Source organism: Syngnathus leptorhynchus, chromosome 6 (genome assembly GCF_054491065.1).
Source record: "Syngnathus leptorhynchus isolate UIUO chromosome 6, UIUO_Slep, whole genome shotgun sequence".
Taxonomy (NCBI): domain Eukaryota; kingdom Metazoa; phylum Chordata; class Actinopteri; order Syngnathiformes; family Syngnathidae; genus Syngnathus; species Syngnathus leptorhynchus.
Window position 1 is genome coordinate 5,091,311 of NC_141200.1, and position 26,808 is coordinate 5,118,118.

A 26,808-nucleotide genomic window follows, 5' to 3' on the forward strand; every position below is an offset into this window, starting at 1 on the left:
AAGTGTTTTCCCAGCTATTGTTTTTAAGAAACCACCACGTCTGAGGAAAACCAACCAATACAAGACAAGACGTACTTTTTTGCTGTGTTCAAGTCACGTTTCTGCTCAACTCGACTGCCTGATTGTTTTCTTGATGCTCTTCCAGTGTTGTGAGAGGGGCGCAGCCATCACTTGTTGGTGAGAAGGCAGAAGATGAGTGAAGAGCCTGCCGAGGTCAGGTTACACATTCCACGGCCACGCACTACAGCCTGTCTCCACGCCGACATACCTGCCAGCGTGAGGTCTGGAATGCGTGTATGCGCATACACACACACGCACACACATCCTGGCTGCTGTGTCCTGCACTCAGATTAATAAAAACTGTCGCAATTTGTCTGAAATATATTTTGTCCTCTTGGCACAAAGAGAAAAGATGTCCAGTGACGACCCTGTTGCCAGTGACATATAGGGTGAATGCTCCACCAGATGGCGCTGGTTTTCACTCCAAGGTATGTTGTTTATATTTAATACAGATTAAAACATTCAGTTGCAAATTTATTGTATACAAGTGTACACGGAACATGATTTCCTCCCTCTCTCTCTCTCTCTCTCTCTCTCTCTCTCTCTCTCTCTCTCTCTCTCTCTCTCTCTCTCTCTCTCTCTCTCTCTCTCTCTCTCTCTCTCTCTCTCTCTCTCTCTCTCTCTCTCTCTCTCTCTCTCTCTCTCTCTCTCTCTCTCTCTCTCTCTCTCTCTCTCTCTCTCTCTCTCTCTCTCTCTCTCTATATATATATGTATATGTATAATTTCTCTGAATTCCCCTACGTTTAATGAAGACTAATTATTCATTGATGGGGATGGGAGTGTAAATTGTTGTTTGTCTGTCTGTGCCATGTGATGGGGCGACAACCAGGCTGGGGTGTACTCTGCCTCTGGCCTAAAATCACTTAGTACAGGAAATGGATGGATTACAAGCAATTACTATATTGTTTAGTACATTTCAGTTGGAAGAATAATTGGAAGGGGAAAAAAAAGCAGAGCAGCAAATGGTGACCCGTCATGTTATTTTACATGTTCAGTCATTTTGTGATCATTTCAATTGGGAGTGTCCAGCCACTAACAATTGGGTTTATTCGACTGTCTCGAAGCTGCACCTGCGTGATTCATACGAGGGTAGGGCTGCAACTGTCGGCTTGTATGCGGTTTCCCAAAATAATCATTTCACTTTAGTTTTTCCCACTCAAAAAGACGATTATTCTCAGAAATAAAAGAAACGAGATGCAATCAAATGTACATTTGCTCAAGCTTGTGTTTTGAGTTTCCTGAGCCGTGACATGGTCTTGGACTTCAAGAGAAATATTTATGATGCTAACTCAATCGCATGCTATATATCAATGTCATGCCTTGCAGTAAACGTTACATTGCAAGACACCATGACCATTGAAGTTCATTAAAGAGCTCAAGCGAGGCGTTGCATATTCTGCTAGCAGCTTCTTCAAACTTATTAAATACAAAGTGGCAGGAACTTGGCCTTTAAAGTCTTCACAAGAGACATGTTCAGTCCCCCCGGGCGTGGGGCTTTAGTGGGAGTTCTTGTGCTCTGTTGAGAACACAAGTGTCCCTTGAGGGTTTCCAGACCTGGAAGAGGAGCCACTCCTTATAACACTTTTTATTCCTGAAGGTCTTTCCAACGTGATTCTCGCGTTTGACATTCCTTCAGCTTTTGTTTGCCGCTGTACTCGCCATGTTCCCTTCGCTTGTCCCGTGCCACCCCGTACCGAACATCTTAATCTGCTGCTGTCTTTCATCTGGCTCCTGTTAAAGCCTGGACCGAGAAACTGTGAATGTGAATGTCTGTCAGCACCTCTAAGAGAGAGCAGTTGATGCAAAGATGTTAGGTACAGTGAAAGCTCCGAAATCGCAGATGCTGGTTGCAGTGGCGTGTGTGTGTGTGTATATGTATATGTGTGTGCGTGTGTGTGTGTGTGTGTGGGGGGGGGGGGGTGTTATTTATATATATATATATATAAATATGATGACACTTGCTTGTTAGTATTGTCTGTCTACGTGTGCTGCGCCACCATTTGTGTCCAAATATCAGTTGCCCTGTTCCTTCTGGAAAACGTTTGTGTTTATCAAAGAGGAGTTCAATAACAATCTTTTTTTCTACTGAGAATTGCTGATAAGGATCGAAACTTCACGTTCTGTTTGAAATGATCCTCCAAAATTTGATCAACTCTAAATCGAGGGCAGTCCACTGTATGCCAATTGATTCCTCTCCTCATGTTTCTCTGCATTCCTCCATCGCTACATGGATCTCTGTGTTGCTCCTGCAGCTATTCTATTTATCCCAGAGATCAAATACCTATCGCCAGCGTATCTGACGTTGCGCTGAGGTGAACCAGCTCCTTTTCTTATCTCTACTGCCCTCCTGTCATCTGGCTGACGTGCCGCTCAGCGATTCCCAGGCAGATTTATGTGAGAAGCATTCCCCCCCGGCCTGTGGCGGCAGGTCCAAATGGCGTGTCAGAGCTGCTCGTTTTCGGGGTCAGTCAGAGCGCAGTTGAAGTGCAGAAGGTTTGACGCAAGAGCACAGAAATGTTCAACATTGATGGAGAAAATTGGTTCTTCTGAATGGAGACTAAATGTAGTCCAATTGATATGCTGTTAGAACACTGAAATACTACAAATAGAAATGAATCGAGGGCTGGACATCACAGCACATCATATCATGCAAATTCGCCCCCTAGTGGCTGTAAACTGTATAGAAGATGACGAATAATCTAAATATAGTACGCTTTAGTGCGCCTGATTTTATTTTATTTTTTAAAGTTTCACCACCAGTGTTGAAAATGGCTCGCTCTCACATTGATGGTTAACCAAAAATGTGATTTATTTATTTCTACACACAGTCGATGTTTCTTCATCATCTTTCAGCCTTCACTTTCGTCAGGATAATTAAAATTTCTAGCAGTTAGAGGGTTGCTCCTTTGGCCTGTACTGACAGAAAGGGATGATCCCGAGGAATTAATACAAATGCTCTAATAAGCACCCCGCGGGCTGCCGCTAATCAGGATAATAGTCGAGGCGCCTTCTCAAGCTTCGAGAAGAAGTGAATCATCTTCGCACGTCGCTCTTGCGTTCTTGCTAGATGGCTGACATGCGGCGGCTTGTCACTCGTGCTCACGCGCTCATCTCAACACGGCTCCCCTTCATTCCACAACACATGCAAACTGAATGATGTGCTTGTCAGACATGTTTTATGGCCCCTGGAGGTACGCTGTCAACTTCTCTTGCACCAATAGAGCTTTAGTTAATGTAACATCCATCAGCAAAGTTTATTATTGACTTGAGATGTTTACACAAGTATGTTTGTGTCCTGTATTTTGGGAAGTTGAAATTTTCAAGATTACACACTAGGATTTTTAGCTACTATTGCTAGCATTGCTGATCCAAATGAATTGTGCTGGCGTCCTCCGAGGCCACACATTGCGATCTGTATACCGGAGCTACAGAAAAAGCCAGGTGCTTGTTGTAGCTTGAGACACACTGTTGGAAGAGCGTCCGGCTTTTACCACACGACAAGCTAGAGAGCTGCTGTATTTTTTTTTTTTTTTTCAGCCTGCACAAATATTAGCGTGTCCGTTATGTGGTCACGGCAACAGACGACGAAGCTTGACGGACAGTCTGAATTTGTTTTCACCCTTTTTATCTTGCCCTCCCATGCTCCCCTTCGCCCCCAGCGGACTTTTCATATCAAAGTATGCTTTCTAGCAGGCTTTACATCTCAAACAAGAGCTCTTTTGTTCACTGGTTCAACTACGGCCAGGAACAACTTGTCAACTGCTCCAGTAGCAGAACAAGATGGGGAAAGGTGAAGTGGATCCTTTACCACATGCAGAAGACTTTGTTTGAGAGCTATTTATTGTTATTTTATTTTTAGTACTATTTTTTATTTATTGATTGATTGATTTATTTCTATTTTTATTTTATTTTTAAGTGAAAAAGGCACAACCCCATTGTTTGAGGCACGTGACGAAAATAATCGAGCGTTAAGACACCGTCACATTTTGACAATTGCCCCCATGTCGCCTCAAAACATCTAAAGCTAAGCTAAGTTTCTTTTCTTATTTTTCCGGTGAATGTGGAGACTAAACCTGTTTGATTTTGAATGTCACGCGTTAATGTCATGACAAGCTGCGTGTCATCCATCACAAGCCATGGATGCGTTGATATTTATTGACAAAGATCACCGTTCCGATTTCCACGTGGTTATTTCAGTTTGTTCCCACACAGGCTGACAGATGGGGGGTGACGTCATAGCTGAGAGGACATTCTTCAAGTGTGTCACCTGACCGCACTTGGACGTCAGTGGAATATTTGTTTGTGGCAGCGTCCTGGCACCTGTGACGGTCACTCAGAACACTTCCCTGCTAAGTGTCAACTTCAGGTCACCTCTGTCCATTAAGACACTGATAAAAAACTTGACTTGTTATATAGACCATAGGAGGAGGTGAAGAGAACAGAAGGCGGTGGCTGGCGGCCAGCTGAGGCACCAGATGCACGAGCTTGTTTGGGGCCCGATCCCGTCGTGTTGTAAACGTGTCGAGCCGAGTCGGCTACCGGACACACTCGACGGGATCTGGGCGGCAGATGACGGCCCGCAACGTACCAGTAGAGTATTAAGCCTTTAAGAATTGGAAAAGAAAATGTTTGGTGACATCAGAGTGGAGTCAGGAAATGGATTAGCCGCAGATAACTTTGATATTTCAAAATTAAAACAGTTGAGTAAGATGTGACATTTGCTAGTGGTTAGCGGTGATCCCATATGACGCCTTCAGGGTACTAAATGCAGTAGATGACTAACTGGGACATCAATAAATGTGAAATAATTTTATTTATTTATTTATTTATTTATTTATTGTCATACTTTGAAGCTAAGCTCGATAACACTAATGGTCTTTTTAAAGAAAAAATATTATTTTTTTAAATGACTTTTTATCAAATATTTTAAGGCAATCATGTAAAAAAATAAATAATAAAACACAAAGTTGACACAGTGATTTTTAAAATGTAGATTAAAAAAATCTGGATTTTGGGCCTTTTTGTATATACAAAAACATGATTTTCCAGCCACTGAAGAAAAACAGCATGGGAAATGGTGGAGAAGGCCGCTGGGCTTTTTTTTGCAGATTGACAGCGCGCAAATGTGTTTTTGTGTGCGTAGAGATTGGGAAAATATGTTTTGCATCCGCTGTGATCAACAATACGTTGGACTTTGTTGCTGTGACCTCGCTCGTATGGTTCGAATGTTGGCAGGACACGACAAAACATTCTTGTCCGATGAATCTCCTTCTTGACTATGTTCGCATTTTCTCCTTCAGCACGCCATCTTGTGCTCTTCTTCCCCAGCGCCCCCCCCCCCTCTATTTTTTTCCCCATGTTGTCAGGGAGAGAAAGAAATCTGACGTGCGAACGCTTGTCGGGCTCTCCACCTTACGTTACACACAGGAAACCAAATCGCACTATTTGGAGACCCTCGAGAGCCGGGGAGGAAATAGTCCACATTGCGAGCGAGTTATGCAATTTTACTAGCGTCAAAAAAATATTTCTTATGAATGGCCGACACTTTCCTGGGGGCCACATGTGGAGGCTTCTGCTGGCCAGCCAAGAGTAAGCGTGCGGCAGCTCAGTGAGGGAGTGGAAGTGTTCTGTCGTGGTTAAACACCAACGCCTGGTGCTGATTAAGGTCCGTTTGTTTTTGTCGGAACACAAAGCGACAGCTTCCACCCCCGGATGATAAATAAGCTAGGCCAGGATGAAATATTCATCAATGAAATTGGATGAAAAGATTTTTCTTCCAAAAGTAATCGTCATCCATGATGGGATTCAATTTTTCCACTTCAAAATGGCCCGAATGAGTCGATTTTCAAACTACTTCTCAGTCATAGCCATGCATAATAAACCAAGCAGTTGATGAGCGGCCTAATGCTTGTTCTTTGTCCAAATAGCCAAGATAAAGACAGAGAGAGAGGGAGAGAGAGAGAGAGAGAGAGAGAGAGAGAGAGAGAGAGGAGAGTGGTAAGCAGTAGCCTTGCCTCTCTGCCCTCCCCTCCCTCCCGTCCTCCCCGAGGGGATCGGATGTTCTCAGCCGTTATAAGCAAGCAAAGCTGGCGGCCGGCAGACCGTCTGGCTCCAGAGCGGTGCGGGCACACACACGCACGCACGCACGCGCGCACTCACACACACTCACACACACACACACACACACACACACACACACACACACAATGCCAGACCTTCTGTCATGAGGTTTGCTTTCACTGAGGTCAGCTAAACAAGCCCGAAAGCCTCCAAACGTAGCCGTGAGGCTCCGCCGACGTCACATAGTCATGACAACACACTTTTATTTCCTTTCTACAGCGTCCGTGTCTTGTTTGTGTCGTGTCGTGTGTGTTGACATTGTCGCTCTGTCCTACGGTAACCGGAATCACGTTCCACCTTCTCACCTTTAATGTTGTGACTGGACTTAAAAGTGTGTGCATGTTCTTACTGTTTGGTTCATTGCTGTGTTCAAACACCATTTGAAAGTGTTTTTGTCAATATTAGCGACACGGATCTTTGCAATAACAATTTGGAACTTGAAATGACACAGAAACACATCTGAACAGGTAATTAAGCACACACAAAAATGACGGAAAATATTTTGGCTTCATTTGTTTTTTTTTTAATTGCAATCAACTTGTTTCAGGGTTGTGTCAGATTCCCGCTGTGGCTGTTTTTCATTTCAGTTAATCCTCTTCCTCGTGGCCCACCTTTAAGAATGCACCCCCCCCCCCTTCTTACCTCAACTCTTCTGATGTTCACTTACCAACTTAAAATAGCGCCACTCACTGTTATGTTTACACTGGCTTCTCTTTGGGAGGTAGGAAATCAAGGATTTGTTGTCTGACTTGAGTGTGTGATGTGTTCTCAGTGTTTGTGAAAAATGTCTTCTGCAGACCACGGATTGGTCCTTGAGAAAACCCAAAGTGGTCTGGGAGGAACTTACAGTAATGCCTCAAAAGGCTACACAACCAATATTTTTATCGTATTTCAACCAACAGTTCGTCCTACTTTGGCCGGGTACACACGCAGACATTCGAACTGTTTATGTCCCAATTTTGTACTTTCCCAACCAAGGACGTCAAACGACTATCTTATTAAGTTCTTAGAGCTGTGAGTGATGCAATAAATAAAAAGTTGAGCTGACTAACCAGTTTTATAGGCGGAAATAAATCTGCACGCACTATGTAAGGGGGAAAAAAGTTAATTGAAACTTGCTCCAACAATTTAAAGCAATCAATTTTGAACAAAACAGGATCAATCTGATGCATTTAATGTCACTATTTTCACTTGTTTATGTGTTTAAATAAAAAAAAGCAATATAATGCACCATGGCTCTTCCAAGAAGGAATGAGTCTTGGGTGTGTGTGTAAATAAAAAGAAATTCTTCAATAAACTTTGCAGATGTACAAACACAATAATAAACAGTTTTGTACTAAGAAGTGGGACCGTGCCGTTTATAGTCAAACACAACCTTAAAATGTTGCCTCCCCCCCCCCCCCCCTTGCATTTGCTTCCACTCATCTTTCCAGTCCAAGCTCCCTCCTTTTTCTTCACCTTCTTTTCCTTCTCACCCACCATGTTTTGGACCCCTCCTCTTTCAGTTCCTCTGAATGAGCTGCCCTCAGATTACTGGGGCTTGTGGAGGTCTATCAGAAACATGTGTGCATGGTTGAGGGCGGCTGATGGGAAGTCCTGCGTCAGGCGGCTCAGCCTCATTTCTCCTAAAGAGCAAAGTTGAGAGAGAGAGAAAAAATAAAAGCAGTACAGCACAGCAGTGAGCCAGTTCAAAGCGTAAACTTGATGGCCTTTTACAGGATATGATTTTCCACAGAACGGATAAACAGGAAAAAAAAAAAAGTCACCCAACTGACTTGTCAAGTAACGAGTTGTTTCCTTTATAATCATCCTTTTCTTGACATATTTTAAATGTTTTCTTTTTGTAAACCAAAATATAATGCACTTCAACTACATATCATTTTGTACAGTCACATCAAGACACGCACACACGTATTACTTTATATATCAAGTAGTCAAACAAATGTTATACTGCCATCTAGTGGTCACTATGGTTACTGTCTCATGACAAAATAATGCCCAAATCCAATTTTATAGAGAATAATCCCACTCGTAATCTTTTACATAGTATTTTTATATTGTGTCTTGCTGTCCTGGATAAGCAGAAGAAAATCGATGGATGTGCTTTGCTGTACTTTAATGTACAATTAGACACTACTCTGCATAATATCATTCATCTAAACTGCATTTTGTTCTATTTTTTCAGTGACTTGTTAGAAGAATGTTGCCAAATCAAGAAACCTCCGTCAAACCTGAGAATGGGCCAGCAAGCAGAGTGGAAAAATTTAGGTAAAGCCGTATGTCATAAAGGCAACACTAATGAGGCAGAGGTTTCAAAAGGGGAGGGGGGGAGCAAATGATTCACATATGGATTTGAAAGAGTTCAGGCATCACAGCTATGTTGTGAATTCAATGAAGTAAAGTCATCCGGCTGCACGTATTTTCGAATTGAGTCATGTTTGCTTGACCCCAAAAAAAACTTCTATATCTCACTTTTTGACAATAAAAGTCTGCCAATATAGAGAACTCTGTCTGGCCCTAAATTCTGCTGATCATGCAAAAAAAAAAAAAAGACCACACACTGTGGTGCCAATGCATAATTGATACATGATGCAACAAGCTTGATTGTTTTCTTTTCCTTTCCTGGAGCCACATTAAATCCTCCGTTAAGCCACATTAAACTCCATTTCCTAAAGATGATAAGACGCAAGTCTTAACAAGGGACGATAGGGCGATAAAACTGAAGTGTGTTATGGATCCAGCTATTCCAAATGTTATCTAACTCCAAATATTGCGTGCCGTATTTTACACTAAAATAAAATACAAAAAAATGTTTACAGTTGCTATCTACTCATAAGAAACCATTATCGGCGGAACTGCGTCCAAAAGAAAGCAGCCAATAAGCGCCTCCAATGCCTGAAGCTTTCTGAAATAAGCAAGTTTTAATGTTCAAGATCAAGGCTTAATTATCCATACACGGCTATTTGCAAGATATTGCCAAAGGGCTGCGACTATCACAACCTAATAGAAGACGGCGTTACTCTATGCAGTCAGAATTATTCACTGCATTAGCCACCATTCATAGCGCGTATTAACGCAGGCAATTTCATGCATATGGATACAGTGGCTCTTAGCGGGGGAGCTTTCTGATTGCTCCCAAACTAATTTCACAATCATTAGTTTTGGAGGTGGAGTGAATGATTATGTGGAGCACATTTAGGAAGATGTCACCTTCCTCTTTTGAGTTTTTGTCAAGGGTGTTAAAGAGATAAAATGTCATTTTGGGGAAGTAGGAATAAGTGAGGACACTCGATAAATACTGTGAACGTGCATTTTTTTTTTTTTTTTTTTGTTAAAAGAGGCTTCGTTTGAATGTGTAGGGCAAACATGAAGCCATTTAGCCTGGAGGAGGAGTTAATGAGTCGTGGCCAAGTGCTGCATCGCATCCATATGTAAAATGGGAAGATATTTTGGAAATCCTCTGATTCAACTTAATTCTGTTATGGACCATTGTACGCAATAAACATGTAAATTGAGCTTATGGAAAAGACTATAAATCTGAGGTTTTGATTTATTGATCGAATTAAAATGAATGTTAACCAATAGTAAAAGGAGACGGTATTGGAATATATTAAAGAACACAAAATAAAATTGTGAAATTGCATTGAGGTCAAAGAGGAGACAATGCAAATGTGATGTAAATAGAGCCAGAGAATGCAGGATCACAGAAAATTGAGAGTGTGTCGTGTGTGAATGCAAATATCTTATTTACACAATTGCACACGCTTGGTGGCTTCGATTCAGGGCTCCTGTTCTTCCTGCGTGGGTTTCCTCCCGGTCCTCTTGTTTCCTCCCACATTCCAAAGACTTGCATGGGAGGTGTATTGAGCACTCTAAATTGTGCACAAGTATGATTTTGAGTTTGAATAGTTGTTGGTCTGTTGCTCATTTTTCTAAGCTTTTTGAAACTATTATTCAACACAGTAATGTTAAACAATGGCCACTAGATGGTAGTGTTACGTCGGGAGCGTCTTAGAATGCTTCGAATGCGCCTGTTTGACCCAGCACTTGATTGCATGAAGACAAGAAAGTAAATATGGAATAACTGAAATTTAAGATATTTTTCTCTTTTTTTTTTAAACGTGTGTGTTAACTGGTAGCCGTTTGCATTCATCGTTGAAAACGTTTACTACAGAAAATAAACGAAAAGGCTAAAAAAAATATTATTTACTCAAATAGGGACGAAGGGTGTTTATGTACTCAAATGCATGTTGCCTGGGTTTATTTAAAGAAGTCATCGACATGCTGATGTCTGCAGAGAATTTATCCTCCAAGCAGTAATCAACCCATGAGGAATGTTGGAGGCATGGTATAAGGATTACGCTGATAAAGGTGTGAGCTATACTGTATTCAGTATTTAGGGATACAATCTCAAGTGATGGCGGGGTGCCAGTAGTCAGGACCTGACCATGTGAGTCATGAACAGCACAATGTGTTTTGAAAATGAAGAGCAGATTTTGGAACATAAGCCAAACGTTGCAAGAAGTTGTTGGTTTCCTTGGAATTAAGACTCGATCAAGGAGATACAATTGTCCTATCTCAACTGAATTGTGAGTGTGTCAGTATGTCAAGTGAGAGTCCGGATCACAATAATGTTGTAGACATAAAGGTTGTATTTCCTTTAATTGCTGGGAGATCCTTGTCAAAGTATTGTGACAGCAGCCCAGCTGATCACATGCTCCTTGTTTCCCACGTTGCCTTCGAATACTCCATCACAAAGCCATTGTTACACATACGATTGTGTGCACTCATTACTTATTCACACGGTCGCCTGGCCTTTTGTTTTGCGTCGTTCCTCGCTCGCTCCGTAAGACCTTCGCTGGGCCTGCTGTGGCCCATCTGCCCCGTAGTCTCACACAACCCCCCCCCCGCCCCCTAAAATCCTCTCACAAGGACACACGCAACAATTGTGCTCACCAGCTGTCCGTCTCTTGTTCCCTCCCCGTCATAGCAACAAAGTGGGGGGACATGGATTACAGCATCCATTCGAGGAGCGGTACCCGTTTCCTCAGATGGTGTAATGTGTGCATTTATTTAAACTTATGTTTCATTGTTATTTTTAGTAGTGAATTGACAGGTTGACACGCTCATCATTATTTCCATTTCAAATACAGACCTTTTGTGAAATTTTACTTTGTGTGCAGAATTCATGTAAAAATGTGTCTTTCTTTTGTTTACACATGGAATGCAGTGGGTTTATGTGTGATTGTAGACAGTGGATATCACTTTTAATTGTATCATCTTGTTTTCTAAAGATACCCATAAATACAAACATAAAAATAAAAGTTCATAATAACGTAAATGTGACTAGTGAGCATGTATTGGTATGAATTGACAAAAGCATTGCATATTATTTATTATTATTTGCAAAGTCGTGAAGTTGATGTAGTACAGCTATCAAACATTATATGCAACTATTTGATATTAGTAAAAATTACACGACCTGATAAGCAAAACAAAAAACAAGAGACACTGTAGTGTTTTGTTGTTGTTGACGTCGTTGTTCGTGATTTTGATGTTATGTTTTTGTGGTTTTAATTAACGAGTATTTAAATCTGTCTTCCGTGTGTTTTTATTCTGGCTCCTCGGTGCAGGTGGAGGGATGAGCAGCTGATGGATGGATAGATGGATGGATGGAGGAGGTGGAAGAGGAGGAGGAGGAGGAGGGGCAGACAGGCGGATGTTCTGCTCCTCTCTGACCGACACTCCGTCAACTTGAGCGGACAGAGACGCGAGCGTGAGCCTTCCCGGCTACCGGCCATCCGTGTGCCTGGGAAGTCCAGTCAAGCAGACCCTGTAGCTGACTGGCTCTAAAAAAAGAAGAAGAAGCTGGCGGTGTTTTGTCTGGATCGGAAACTTGAAATTAAATCAGTGTTAATTAATTTCGACATTTAAAAATGTCCATATTGCCGTTCACGCCTCCCATAGTGAAGAGGCTTCTCGGTTGGAAGAAGGGGGAGCAGAACGGCCAAGAGGAGAAATGGTGCGAAAAGGCTGTGAAAAGTCTGGTGAAGAAGTTGAAAAAGACCGGACAGTTGGACGAGTTGGAAAAGGCCATCACCACGCAGAATGTCAACACCAAATGTCTAACCATACCAAGGTAAGGAAAACCCGAGCGCTGGCTAAGCTAAGCTAGCGCTAATGACAGCTAGCGCCTGTTCTGGTTGCTAGCTTTAGCATTGCCAATATTATAACTTGAAAAATATCTTACTGTGTTTACTTGAGTTTATGGACTCAGAATGAATGAAAAAATCTTGCTTTGTTTTTCGTGGGGTGACGTGTTAGGATTCGGTCTTATTTCATATTCATGATCATATGAAATGCTAATTATAATTACTTGTTTTTCCCAGTTTTAATCCAATTTGGTGTGGTAATTGATTATGTTTTATCTTTCATATGAATACGAGATAAATTATTCGCATTGAGTCCTTTACTAATGTGACTAATACATTTGTGTGTGTGCACCAGCAATAAGCATGCATGAATCTTAAGTTCTGCTTGCTAATTTTGTAAATTGTTTCAAGTGGTCGACAAAAGTCTGACTCAAGGGAATGTTTAGACTAGACTTTGTGTAGTTTGTAAAAAATGGGAACGCACCGATCGTGACGTAGTTGTAAGATTAGGTGCCTAGGATAAGGTTGATAGTAATATAAGGCTGAATAAACATTCACAATATGCCCCCCCCCCCCCCCCACACCTTCTGAATGTGGGTGGTAGCTGACATTAAAATAGCTTTTTGGGGTGGGAATGCACTACGCTGTGGTAGGGTGTGGGCCACTATTTGGATTGTGGCTCAGATGCTGCCGATTTAGAGAATAACAGCCGTCTGCCAGAGACATGACGGAACTGTTTGTTTCATACTCCCAAACGTTTATTTTTTTTTCATTAATGTAACATTAAAGACATTTAAGGAAATTCCATTAATAGGACTGGAACTGTTACGGTGAAGTCAGCCCTTATTCCAGGTAATGAAATGGGTGTACCTTTTTTTGTTGATGGCACGTTTCAGATCATTAGACGGTCGACTCCAGGTGTCGCACCGAAAAGGTCTCCCTCACGTGATCTACTGTCGCCTGTGGCGCTGGCCCGACCTACAGTCGCACCACGAGCTGCGGGCCATTGACCAATGCGAATACGCTTTCCACGTAAAGAAAGATGAAGTGTGTGTGAACCCCTATCACTACCAGCGAGTGGAGACGCCAAGTGAGTGGTGCTTGCTAACTACCACACGGTTCAAATAAGTGGTTCCTCATGAAGATATCTGCGTCCCCCCAGTTTTGCCACCTGTTCTAGTTCCACGACATACTGACATCCCAGCAGAATTCCCGCCACTGGATGACTACAGTCCCTCCATCCCTGAGAACACAAACTTCCCTGCTGGCATTGAACCACAGAGTAACTACATACCTGGTGAGAACAGAAGAATAAAAGCATGCATAATTATTTTATTTCATTTCTTTATTTATTTGTGACAATATCCAGAAACCCCCCCACCCGGGTACCTGAGTGAAGATGGCGAGACGAGTGATCACCAACTTAACCACAGCATGGACACAAGTGAGTCCGCTTTTTACACAAGTTCGGCCTCATATTTTGAATTATACAGTCCGTCTATATATGGACTAAATGTGTCGTTCTATATTTCAGGTTCACCCAGCCTCTCGCCCAATCCTGTGTCACCTACAAACAATAATCTTGGTAAGCACACACTTACAAATGTATAATTTATCATTTTGTGCAATCATTGTTAACATATTTGATTTGATTCAATATATGAGCATAATTAAATTCAAAGAGCCATGACACTGACATGTTTATAATATGTTGGTGACCTCGTTTAGTTACATGGGGGGAATTATATACTGTAGCTATTAATAACTACTCTCAAGCATGAACGTGTTGATGTACCTAATGTGTTGGCTTGCGGAGCGTATACCATCTGTCCTCAGTTAGGGGCCTCTGCTCTTAAAGTTGACTTGCCAGGTGCAGCGTCCACTTGAATAAATAACCCCCCCCCCAAAAAAAAGCAAGTGCTGCTACCAGCCAGTCTGATTTTGATAGCTCGGGATAGCAGCAAATGTAAAAAATGTGACGTCATAGTGTGAAACACTCAAAAGGAGCCGCAACAAAATTGTCGCACACATAACCTGAGGTCTCTCTTTAAATAACTTTACTTTATAAACAAGCCATCCCACGAGCTTCTCAAATAGATCACGTTTAAATAAACACCTGCGAGTGGTACAGCTGAATAAAGAAACACCCATGCTCGCTATTGAGGAAAGAGACAAAAGATCCACACAAGACGTCATCCAGGGGGTGAAAAGAACTCGTTTTATTGTACCGGTTTTAATGGTCGACTTACTTTTGCTCGCTCACCGACTAGCACCGAAAGGTTTTGAAGCGACGTATTTGAGATAACTACAAAGAGACAGTAAGTGAGTAACGGTGGTATGAAAGGGGTCATTGTCTGGTGTTGTGTTCAAGTCTAAAGTGAGATCAGGTACAGACAGCCCCAGGTAATGTAATCACGGTAACATCCGCTTGCCAGGCTATTTGCAAAGCCACAGGGAGGTCAGCTTCAAAATAAATTCGTCATGTCTCTGCCTTCTTGACTGGGGGTCGTGGGAAAGATCTGCAGGAGACAAATCAAAGGCAAGCATTGTCTGCCGTGCGCATCTTGAAACGTTCTGCACATTTGTCCTCCTTTGGTCTTCTCTATTAACCACTCGGCTTTCATCCACACAGACCTGCAGCCCGTGACGTACTGCGAGTCCGCCTTCTGGTGCTCCATCTCCTACTACGAGCTCAACCAGCGTGTGGGAGAGACTTTCCACGCCTCCCAGCCCTCCCTCACGGTCGACGGCTTCACCGACCCGTCCAACTCGGAGCGCTTCTGTCTAGGCTTGTTGTCCAACGTTAACCGCAATTCCACCGTGGAGGTCACACGCAGACACATAGGTAATTGTCATCGGCGATGAAGCGGCGGGATTATTTTCATTGAGTCAATGTTGCCAGAAAAGAAAGAAATGTCACGACTTGGTTTATTAACACGAGAGCGTCGATGAACACCCGTGACAATATTTTCAACCAGAGATAACATTTGGGGGCGACCGATATGTCTGAAGCTGATCTCAATATTTCAACTTTTTAGGCCGGGGCGTCAGGTTGTACTATATTGGTGGGGAAGTGTTTGCGGAGTGTCTCAGCGACAGCGCCATCTTTGTCCAGAGTCCAAATTGCAACCAGCGCTACGGATGGCATCCCGCAACTGTCTGCAAGATCCCGCCAGGTGTGCGCACACAGGAAGACATACACAAAACTTTCAGGAGGAATACATTGAATAAACTTGACTTGACTTGATTACATTTCACAACCTTTATTGAGCCGAGAATGAAATCTGGGCCAGTGAAGATGTTATTCTCTTGTTGATGAGAGTCAATGTCGGCATCAAACCTCTGTCTCTTTATCAGGTTGCAACTTAAAGATCTTCAACAACCAGGAGTTTGCCGCTCTCCTTGCTCAGTCGGTCAATCAGGGCTTCGAGGCGGTTTACCAGCTCACCAGGATGTGCACCATTCGAATGAGTTTCGTCAAAGGATGGGGCGCCGAGTACAGGTAAAGTAAGAGTCATGAGCCCCAGTGTGCTTTGTTGTACTTTTGGTGATGAATGAGAAAGAGTGTTGGACATTGAGGAAGGAAGATTGGGGTGGGTCTGCTAAGAGCAAGCATGAGCCGGTTGAGTAACGGCAAAGGAATGTGGCAAGGCATGCAGTGGGAGGTGAACGTGTATCAGAGACACTGTTGAGGGGGATTCCCAAAAGGCCAGAGTCCTGCTTGTGTTTCTGGCACCCTGGATGACATTAGAGTAGGGATGAAGAATTTATCCAATTCAATTCCACATGGCAATTTTCAAATCACAAAGGCTGCAGTTTGGTGGGGAGGAGAAAATCCTTTGCTTCATCTCGGTCAGTTGTGAGGTTTTATTTATTTTCGATGTAAATGTTATTAATTGATGCAGTATCCACATACGTTTAGAAATGCAGTGCACATTTTTATTGTTTCATGAATCATGGAAAGTTTGCATTATTGTTGAGTTGTGAATTTATGATAACACCACACTTGTGTACGATATTTTAGCGTACATTTTACAAAACCAAAACGTTTATTTTTGTCAATCTGATCTGGTTTATTGTAATACAGATTGGTTTGTTGCTTGTGTTTGTTAAAAAGAACATGCAAAGGGGACACAAAAAGAATAGTATATTGAATCACAACCACAATATTTCACAGGGTCACAATTATATTATTTTTCGAAATGGTTGAACCTTACTTCATTCATGACATGGACTGGGATCCTCATGTCTTTGTACTCCATCTAATAGTGTTGAGTAAATTGTTTGACAACCTTCTTTTTTTTCTCGCTCTGTCTCTATTTGGCAGACGTCAGACGGTGACCAGCACCCCCTGCTGGATAGAGCTGCATCTGAACGGCCCTTTGCAGTGGCTGGACAAGGTTCTCACGCAGATGGGTTCTCCTAGCATCCACTGCTCCAGCGTGTCTTAAGAGGCAGCCACGAGACCACGCCGGTTTCTCGTTCTCTCGGTGCAGAGAAGGAAAGAGACGGTATTCATCGGATCGGCCTCCCTTGCTGTCACTTTTAACCTCACACACTCACACACACACATTGCTGCTCTTTGCTTCGCTCTGTTTAAGTGTACACGGGTGATGGTCCTTTTGTGGTGTGTGCGGCCACCGGGTGTTATCTGTACTTTTCTCACACACACACACACGCGCGCGCACACACACACACACGGCCTTTCTTTTTTAACATCAGTGAAAGTAACCATGCATAGCTAGTCTCGTATTTATAGTGATGTCACTGGAGTTGCACCAACAGAGGCATGGCGGGACATCTTTTATGAAACTTGGTGGAGGGTTGGGGCTATTTCTTTTCAATTTCTATGATATTTTCATTGATTTTTCTCAGGAAATACAACAGAAAGCTTCATACAAAATTTGCTATTTTTTTGAATGTTCCAGAAATACAGACAACTCGCTCCTCGAGGACTCTAGACTTTTGTCAGGTTGGTGTGACAACACTCCTCCCGCCTTGTTTATCAGAATTTAAAACATTGATTCTATGAATTAATTAAACCCTTGAACTGGTCGTGTTCCAGTATAATTATTTTTACAATTAGTTATCGACGTAAAAAAAATGTAATATTTTAAGTACAAGGCACATTTTGCCACCAATAATTCATCATATTAATGAGAATTTGATGATTACTTCTTAATTGGTGTTTTATCTATTTTAAATAAGATCAGCACCATTTTCATCTTGGATTATATAAGAAAAAAAACAATATTTTGCTCAATGAAAAGACATTTTCTAAGTTATTTTTTCATACTGTCCTGCATGAAAATACGTGTTTTTTTTTTTATAATTATTGCCTCAGTATCATTGTACATAAGTATTTATAGTTTGTAATTTCTTGTAGTTATACAAATATGGGACTGCACGACTTGACAATAAGGCACAGGCAAGTGTACACGTTCATGACTCCACTGCTGACTTTTCTCAGCTCTGGTTGACTTGTAGTGCGCATAACAGTGAAACTGATTAAACATAGTTTTGTCAAAGGTTTGCACAGTTATTGAGGCATGTTTGGATGGAAAAACAAAGGTACCAAGTACAGTATAATGCACTTTTGACTCTTGTGCAGCTTCAGTTCTGGTGATTACTTGTGTCTAAAAATTGAAACTCATTACTACAGTGTTAAGGCATGATCGATTTGCCAGCTGTCTTTGAAAATGCCGTTGTCAATTAATATTCACGCTCTTACAGTACACAAGCGAATCGATTACCTAAGTCAGTCACGCGGTTTATAACATTGCATTGGGTAGATGAGAGCTTTATCCGCTCTTCAATGTCTCATGCACGTGTGGTCACCAAGTCAAAGTCCTAAAAGGTGCTTTTATTTTGTTACGCGAAATGTCTAATAAAGTAATATTAATGTCAAGTATTTGCTTCCAATATGAGGTATATACCTCTTCGTTTTATTGTCCACGTGACAATGAAGTTAGCCACAGAGCAGAAGCCTTGTGTTGAGTACTAAGAAATGACAAGAGCTATTCAAGACAAATAGTCTTTATGTTGTCAATACAGACCATCCATTATTTGTATGACAGTTCATCTTTTGTGACTTAGAATGCTCACAATTTGTTTGTCTGACAGTTAATTTTAAAATAAGGCACGTGATGTCACATTGAGATATTTATGACATTGTACCCCAAGGATAAACTCATGGATGTAATATTCTGTCTTGCTTGTTTTGTTTTATTTATCACTACGGAAGACCCATGTGTAATGGCTGCGTCCTGGATCCTTTTATGACCTCTCTTTTTCAGCTAAATCAGTAATGCCACTTTGAAGGAGCCAAAGCCGCCTACAGTACAGTAAAGTACGTCCATGAGCACTTCCACTTGCAAAGTGCAATCGGTGACTCCTGGTGGCGCTAGACCTTGCGCGACAGCCAGGAAAAGGGTAGGAAAGAAATGTTGACCGTTCACTTCCGTTAGCTTTCCTCCCCCGATGATAAGCCGTCTATCTCGTCGTCATCACCACCAATGGCCATCCAAAAAGCTTTAGCTACCTGGAATGCAGAATTGGGCCTTTAGGTACTCTGTGACTCTTAAATCGGAGTTGAAGTACCTTACCTTCTCTGCATGAACTTTTCTTTGCTCATGCGGTAACGACGAAGCTTTGTCTGTGAGTTGGCAGGAAAAAAAAGATATACTATTATCTTCATTTTATGGATAAAGTGCCTTCAATGTTTCACGCTTCATTTACCTTTCATCTCTTTTAATTTGGTGAAGAGGCGTTCAAAATTATCCACGTCTGCATCTCCAGCTGTGAGATTTGCAAGCTCCTGTATGTCCAAATTTGTCATTGCATCTGAAAGGATCAATATTTGATTTTATAACTTTATACACAGTAATGAGCAAAACCATTGATTTCTTTTTCAGGGTAAAACAAAAACTGTTCCCTCACCAACAACTGTGTTCTCTGGTGGGCTGTTGGTCTCCGTATGACGAGTCACTTCATTAGCAAGTGCGCCCTCTGCTGGTTGACTAGAAGACTGCAGCAGAATTATAAAGCAATCATTTTAAATTGACGTGAGATTTATCTTTATAAATTTAGGTGGCACTGACTTGTGGATCTTGACAGCTGCGAGGGTGGTTGTGCCGAGCAGCCACCAAACTGCTCATCAGTCCAAAGCTCTGACTGTTCCCTGTTGTCACAAAAAAAAAAAGCAAATTTCAATGTAATCAAAAAGACCTCGGGACAATCAAGTGTATCTGACCATCTTTCATCTCCACGCTGGTCCACACATTTGCATTGAGTGCCTGGACAATTCTCTTTACACCTGTAGATTCTGGAAAGTCATCTGCACAAAAAAAGGTAATGCACATACATCATTTATGGTTTGACGAGTTGTTTTAACATATCATTATGAAGATAATTTGTGAAAACTTTATTTCAAGTGTCCCTCACCATCTTCATCAGGCAGCTCCTGAGGGTTGAGCTCCACCAGCTCAAAGCTGTGCGACAAACACCATTGTTGTGCTTCATGTCTGGTAACACCTTGAAGAGAAATCTCAATTAACAAATGTAACACCGAATTGTATCCACAATTTCACACAGCAGCAATGTGGAACATACCATCTGCACAAACTCTGTCACAGACAAGAATCAGCACTTCTGGAGCAATGTCATCCACCACTGATATCCACGGATGAAGCTTTTCTAAACCATCCTTCTGCAAAATGTACGTCATCTCATTCAACACATTAACAACAATTAAACTGCTCAGTTACAAATATCATGAAAAAAGTTCCATACCTTTGTACTATCAAAATAAGCAATGAAAGCTTGCATGGACTGTGCAATCTCTGATGACATCTGAAAAGTGCTGGGTACGATGCATAGTCTGACATCCGCTGTGTAATATTTGTTGTTGATGGTCCAGGGATACCACACTACTGTTTCTTCTCGTTTGCTCGCTTCTGGCAGCGTCTTCGCCCCAAGAATTTCTGACAGAAAAAAAACATATGTCATAGGTCACACGAACCTGAGTCCATCCGTTCGGTTAAGTTGCTTCGACGTTAGCGTTTTATTACGTTAAGCATTCTATTTATAAACTCATAAAATTTTCGTGAAAGCCCGAGCAACCGAAGGATGGTAAACATGTTCGCTAGCATTAGCATGTTTGTCATAATTTCTATAATTCCGAAAACTATTTGTGTGTTTACAATACATACGTTTGATAATTTCTTCTTCTTTAAAAGTGGCATCACTGCTAGTGACAACTACACAGGGCAGAGGCGTAGTGGCGTCCTCCGAGTCTGACATTTTTCATCCAGCTAGGCGAAGCTCCGGTAGCTGTTGGCGTCACGTGATTTAGGAGGCGGGATTTCGATGAACTTTCAACTCTGACGAAGACTTCCGGTTCAATGGCTGACGAATGAAAAGTATGTAAAGAATGTAACGTTTTTAGTAACGTTTTAATTTGGTTGGTCTATGCTTTAGAAACATAATTAATATTTTTATTTTCTTTCATTTGTTCAGTTAAAGTAAACCTCACGCAAAAAACTTGTTCTTTCGATATTTGTTGAATTAAGCTTGGAAACAATACAATTAAAACATTAGTAAAATATTTGTTTCTTGATATTGTAAAGAATTATACAAAACAAATGATTAAACTTAAGTTCTTTTAAATCAAGTAAGGCCTCCTGGGGGAGGGGGGGAACTTCTTTCCACTTTCCAGAAATATTAGATTAATTGAATTAAAATGTCCATAGTTGAGAATGTTTGTCTGTATGTGACCTGTATGACTCCTAAATTAACTGCAATAGGTTCCAGATCACCTGCGACCCTAATGAGGACAAACAGTATCAAAAATGGATGGATGGATAAAGGGACATCATATTTTCCAGTTATTCACTTTGAAAAGGTTTGCATTGATTTCCTTTGTCCAGAGTGTCTTTTGATATTAATTTAACATATAGCCCATGCCTCGAGCCACATTACCTTTGTGAAAAAAAATTAAGATGAATTGGCTAGCATTGTTCCTTTCTCATCTTTACTACTTCAGTTTGCAGGTTGGACTCGATCTTCATGCTGGAGTGAAGAGTGATGGGAGGCTCCTGCTTTAATAGCTGCTTAAAGGTCTCACGCACAGAGCAATGGTGACATAAAGGTCAACAGCCTGCCCCTGTCACAACAAACACATCCATCTTCGCAAAGGTCGGTATTCCTTTTAGATATAGTTTACACACTTTCTACAGTTATGTTTTGGTCACTCAAGTGCCTGAGGTGACGTGCCAAGGAAGAGGCCGAGACTGTCATCGTGATATTGTACAGATGGAAGAGTTGGCCGCGAAACGCGGCAGATTGCGGCACATCAGCATTCTTCGAAAGAAACAGGCGCTTGATTGCTGCGCTACGGGCTAGTGCTCCACAGCTGTCTCAGGACAGACGTCCATACCTGCTCTAGCATGCCAATAAGACAGCCGTAGCTTCCCCAACTGCTAATCACTGGCTATCTGCCGACTTCTTCTGAGAGTCGCGCTAGCTTCACAATGCGCTGCACCTGTGCCAGGATCTCTCTGTTCTAGCAACAACAAAAAAAGAGGTGCCATGTTTTCACAGCCCAGTAGGAGACAGATGTGTGCCTCTGGGCGTAGTATCCCTCAGCACCTGGACTCTTCTTGTGGTCTGTCAGAGAGCTCAATGGTCTGAGGAGAACAAGGTTGTGTGGGGGGTGGACATAAAGTGACGTCAGGAGGGTCTGCTCAAACTTGTGTTTTATGAGTGATGACACATTTGAATCAAAGCAAGTAGAAGTGGTCTAGTTGTTTGGTTCACCCGAGCAGCAAAACTTTGTTTGTTTATGGTCGTGTCATAGTCTTCGATTGATGTCTTCCTTTTGGGTATTTCTTAGTAATCACGCTCATTTTTTGGGCTGCAAATTCCAACTTAACCCCCAAATTCCATTAAATAGCATCATATGTGAACCTTTTGTTGTCAAGGAACACAAAGCTTTCCAGCTTTTTAGTGCTCAGGTTCATTTTCATGGTTAAATCATGCAGTTTCATGTTATCCGCACAAATCTTTTGTGCACTCATCTCGGTTGCACATATTTAAGCGCACTGACACTTCATTAATTAGCACCTCCAAGTTCATTTGGTTTTAGCACCACCCTGTGTGTGTATACATGCGCAAAATGTATGTTCCCTCTCTTTAAACATTCAACGCCTGTTAATTAAACCTGCTTATCTTCCCCCGGCAGTGGCATCATGTACCTCGCTGATTGGGTTAATTGTGGGAAGATGTTTTCAAAGTAAATGCTGAAATCAATTAAGGCGGTTTTCTTTATGCTTGGTTTGTTTCGGTTAGCCTAGAGAGAGATTGGTGTGAGCAAATGCAGCAAATGGGATGATTTCCTTCTCTCCATCCTCAGCATCTGGCAGCCAACTGGAAACACACACACCAGTCCTTCCCAGTTAACCATCGTCCGCATCACTTTATTAGGCAGAATTCTCTTTTTCTGTTCTCCCCGGCAATCCCGTCTCACCACTCTGCGGCCATTGAGGAACTCGGTCTCATTCAAATGATTCTCTGCAGGAAGATTACTGTCCTCGTGCCGGGGGAACAGAACAATTTTGTCCCCGTTGCCCTTTAATTTGCAGATTAGGCAAATGAAAAGCCATTCCATTAAATATTTGCAATTGGCACAAAGGTGTCGTTTTTTTCCCGCTGTGATGAAATCTAATAAAATAAAGACAAAATTGTCTTTGCATCCAGCGCAGCAACCAACTATGAGACTAGCCCCGATTGGATCACCACGCTCGCATTTAAGACTAAGTAATCAGGAATGTGCGTTGCAAATCATTTTGCAAGCGTCTCAAATTATTGGGCCTAATTACTAGCAGATGGAATGCTTTATGTGCACTCGGGGTGGCTACAGAGGCTGCTGTGTGAACAAGGATAATTAGAAAGTTGAACCCCATTGTTGTTAATTAGCATGAATCCAATCATTTAATTACCTTGATTCAGTTGAGGATTGTGGCACGGGCAAAAATCCGGAGCGCGCTCCTGGAGATTTTGCCGGGCGGAGCCCAGCGGTGGCCGGACATGATGCAACAGGTCCCTCCCCTGCCGAAATATGAACCCAAATTAATCATCAGACTTTACACCTCTGTTATGATTAGACTTAACAACCCCACCCCCAAGGTCTATTAGCGAACTCAACGGGGGGTACTTGTGCCGAAATGCAGATTCCGAGCAAAGGCAATTAGAGAAGATAGGAAACAGTGGTGTTGACATATTTTGTGGCCTTGTTCTGACAGGATACCCTCAAGAGCCGCGTGGTTGAGCTCGAGGCAATTTGCCGTCCTGCCGAACATCCACATAGGGAGACTGATTAAAAAAAACGAAAAAAGGTAGGAGGTTGTCATTGCCTAATACCTTTGAACAAAATTTAATCTTCTTCATGTCATTTCTTTCAATGGGAAATATCTTCTGTAGCATCTGGAAGACATCTTGGACTATTCATCTAAACTGGAATTTCATTATTGTGTTCTTTTTCCCCCAGCTTTAACTACTTGATTTCTACACCTTTTTCCTGATACACGCTGTTTTAATTACATCTTCAGAGGAAATGTGATTTGAGCGGTGATCGTGAAGCACTGAGATTATCAGGTGTGACGAGGAGAAAGAAACAACGCAGCAACAACAACGTTTCTGCTCAACAGGTATGTAAACTGCCTATGAACCAGATCAAAAACAAATGGAGGAATCATAACTAAATTCATGAGCCTGTAGTTTGTAAAATATTCTGTAGGGGGCGGTAGAGGAAACGGTAACTCAATACTGCCTTGTCGAGCTACACTTGATCTTTGCCATTCCTTTTACAGCTTCTGAAATTTAACATCTGTTTTGTTTTTAGGTAAACACATCAGAGGAATATAGTTTGATTTAATTATGATATGTTTAATGGTTTCTATCCCGCTTTCTTTGTTTTTGATTAACTCAATTTAACGGCTACATTTTTCGAGTTTGTGCATTGTTTTTATGGCCCCAATCTGATAAAAGTGCTGCATTAGCATTCAACATCACGTCCGTCTATGCATTTATTACACTCGTTTTCATGAGCGCCGTGTAGTATTCTTCATTTATTTCTATCGATCTTCCCACTGTTTTGTTGTTCCACCGCAGCAGACGTGTTGCTGAGATGAATCACCGCTACCTATGGCTGCCAGCGCATTCTGCCAGTGACAGAAGGGATAATTCCTTGTGGATCAAATAAATACAGATGTGGAGTAATTAGTTGTATTCCCAAGGAGCTCATTGCTATAGCACACATTAAAGACGTGAAGGATAGGATGGGCCTCCCATCGGCAGCTTTTATCAATTCAACCTGCTGGAAAACAGGAGAGGTCAAACGCCTGCCGGCTATTACAATAATAGATCTGTTTTGTGTACACAGTGATAAATCAGGTCAAGGAACAACCGTTGGAAAGTAACTTTGGAGCTGCAGTAATCTTTCTGCCCTTGTTTCCCACAGACTTGGAATGTGTCTTAACACGCTCCTCAAGTACAGTCCTTCTCCATTTACTTCTCCGAAGAGAATCAAGGCCAACCGTGAGGTGAGTTCCCAGAGCGCCACACTCAAATTTTTACTCTCATGTCAAAGCACGTATTGTCCTCAACCAAACAATAGCTCGCCTCTCAAAAGGATCATACTAAGTCGGGTTTCTTTTGTACCTCATGGTGCAGTTGCAAAAGTATTAAGCCTCTACGACTCTCTCCAAACTGATCATATTTAAATGGTCCACAGGCAAATTTTTGGAATGTTTGATCTCACTCATACTGCTGCTTTGCTTCATTGCGGCCATGCAGTGTAACTGCATATTGACTCCCATCTGAAGGGCTTCATTTCAGATCCATGCAGTTGTGCCTGAATTAATGATTTTAAGTGCCACACTTTGTTTTTATGGCTCCCTCCAAAGAGCATGTTTTAGAAAAGATGCACAAATTACAGTTTATTGCCATTCTTCAGATTTTTTTTTCACCCCCCACACCAATGAAGAATGAGCCACTTGAAGTTAACATCTTAGCAACTAGATAAACAGCAGACGGCATTAAAGGAACAGCTGGATATTGAAATGAAGATTGCGCCTATTGTTGAGATGAGGCAGCTCAAGAATAGAATTCCTGTCTGCTGGTAAACGTACCAGAATAGGCCGTGATAATAGTTATTCTTGTGCCTATGTTCGAAAACTGCATTGGGTTTGCCATTGGCAGATGATCAAATTGACAATTCAAAAGTAAATAATTTGAATCGCTGAATCACAGTAAGAACTGATTGATGCCAGCAAAGAAGCGAAAACAATACAATAAACTGCCCTCCATTGTGGGATTACATTCTAGACCACCCCTACAATAAGTATGTAAAAATTTCCCATTTACATTTGCAACACCTATATTTTCAAAAGGTTTTAAACACACTTTGAAAGTATTCCAAACACATTTAAAATATTCAGAAACATAAGAGAACATGAAAATATTCGACAGTGTAAATAGTGAACTGAGTCAATAATAACCGAAACTATATACATCAATATAATGATGCCTTAAGATGTACATAATAAAATGAACCGAGATATTTTCTGTCATTTTTCTATTTGTAGACTTAAAAAACATCAGATAACAATCCATTCCCAGTAGTTTCCCTCGTGTTCTTCTTTGAATTCACATGTCTAACTGAATAAGTGTGCTGCCATCTATGGTTAAAAGTGGAATTACAGCACACCCAATGTACTGTACAGGAGAGTTGGCCCAAAATAATGACTAATTGACACTGTCTTTAAAAAAGAAAACAAATTCCACAAAATAGTGCGACAGTGGAACTTCCTGCAACTATTTACAAATAAAACAGAGCTAAAACTGCCACACTGTTATGATTCTAAACAATAGCGTCATTTGTTCTGCAAAGCAATTTAACCCAAACCCAGTCCAAACAAATAAAACGTGTTTAATGATTGCCAATTATTCATTCACTACAGTTGTAATCTGTGCACAAGCTTCTGGCTCTTATGTCTCATATGCTTACAAATAGCCTTTGATTTTCTGTCATGCGTTAATTACCGCATTTTGCCGTTTAATGGGGAGCTTTGTGTAAACTATTTACAGCCTAATGACTGTGAGCTTGCAGCACAACCGTTTTACTTTTTTTTTATTCATTTTGAAAGGAGGAGCATTCATCTCCGACGTCTTGTTTTCTGATTTTGTTCCCATTAGCTCGTCCCCCTCATTCTAGGCGTATGTGCGGCGCGGGGCTGTAATTGTTGTGGCATCGGGGCCGTTAATTACGGTAGAGAGAGGCTGAGCCGCCGCCAAGGTCCATAATGGCGGCCGAGGCAGCGCGGCAGCATAAATGGGGTTTGTTTCACCAGCTGGGGTCCCATGGAGAGGAAAGAGTGCCGAGGCCCTCGAGTGCAGGCCCACAGCCTCGGGGCCTCGG

At 41.8% G+C, this 26,808-nt stretch overlaps 3 protein-coding genes across 11 annotated transcripts in view; 2 read left to right on the forward strand and 1 right to left on the reverse strand.

Moving 5' to 3' along the window:
- The first annotated feature begins 11,748 nt into the window (after window positions 1-11,748).
- smad3b (SMAD family member 3b) lies at window positions 11,749-18,626 on the forward strand. The gene is made up of 9 exons (XM_085913322.1): window positions 11,749-12,319; window positions 13,229-13,422; window positions 13,495-13,629; window positions 13,702-13,776; window positions 13,867-13,917; window positions 14,965-15,177; window positions 15,371-15,508; window positions 15,690-15,834; window positions 16,660-18,626. The coding sequence occupies exons 1-9, from the start codon at window positions 12,117-12,119 to the stop codon at window positions 16,781-16,783; spliced, it is 1,278 nt and encodes a 425-aa protein (XP_085769448.1). The 5' UTR covers window positions 11,749-12,116; the 3' UTR covers window positions 16,784-18,626.
- Window positions 18,353-20,727, reverse strand: aagab (alpha and gamma adaptin binding protein). Its single transcript, XM_085913323.1, has 10 exons — window positions 20,543-20,727; window positions 20,124-20,314; window positions 19,944-20,040; window positions 19,776-19,865; window positions 19,585-19,668; window positions 19,433-19,512; window positions 19,272-19,359; window positions 19,071-19,175; window positions 18,938-18,987; window positions 18,353-18,873 (listed from the first exon to the last, which is right to left on the reverse strand). Exons 1-10 carry the CDS (start codon window positions 20,631-20,633, stop codon window positions 18,796-18,798), a joined length of 954 nt encoding a protein of 317 aa, XP_085769449.1. The 5' UTR covers window positions 20,634-20,727; the 3' UTR covers window positions 18,353-18,795.
- The window catches only part of skor1b (SKI family transcriptional corepressor 1b), a 49,435-nt gene continuing 43,087 nt past the window's right edge, over window positions 20,461-26,808 (forward strand). For 8 of the 9 annotated variants that reach the window (XM_085913316.1, XM_085913314.1, XM_085913315.1 and 5 more), the window contains exons 1-6: window positions 20,461-20,752; window positions 21,137-21,234; window positions 21,376-21,527; window positions 23,633-23,725; window positions 23,878-24,037; window positions 24,850-24,931. The gene's annotated coding sequence lies outside the window, so the exon portion shown is untranslated. The remainder of the gene's footprint in view (window positions 20,753-21,136; window positions 21,235-21,375; window positions 21,528-23,632; window positions 23,726-23,877; window positions 24,038-24,849; window positions 24,932-26,808) is intronic. The other variant, XM_085913311.1, reaches the window with a different exon arrangement.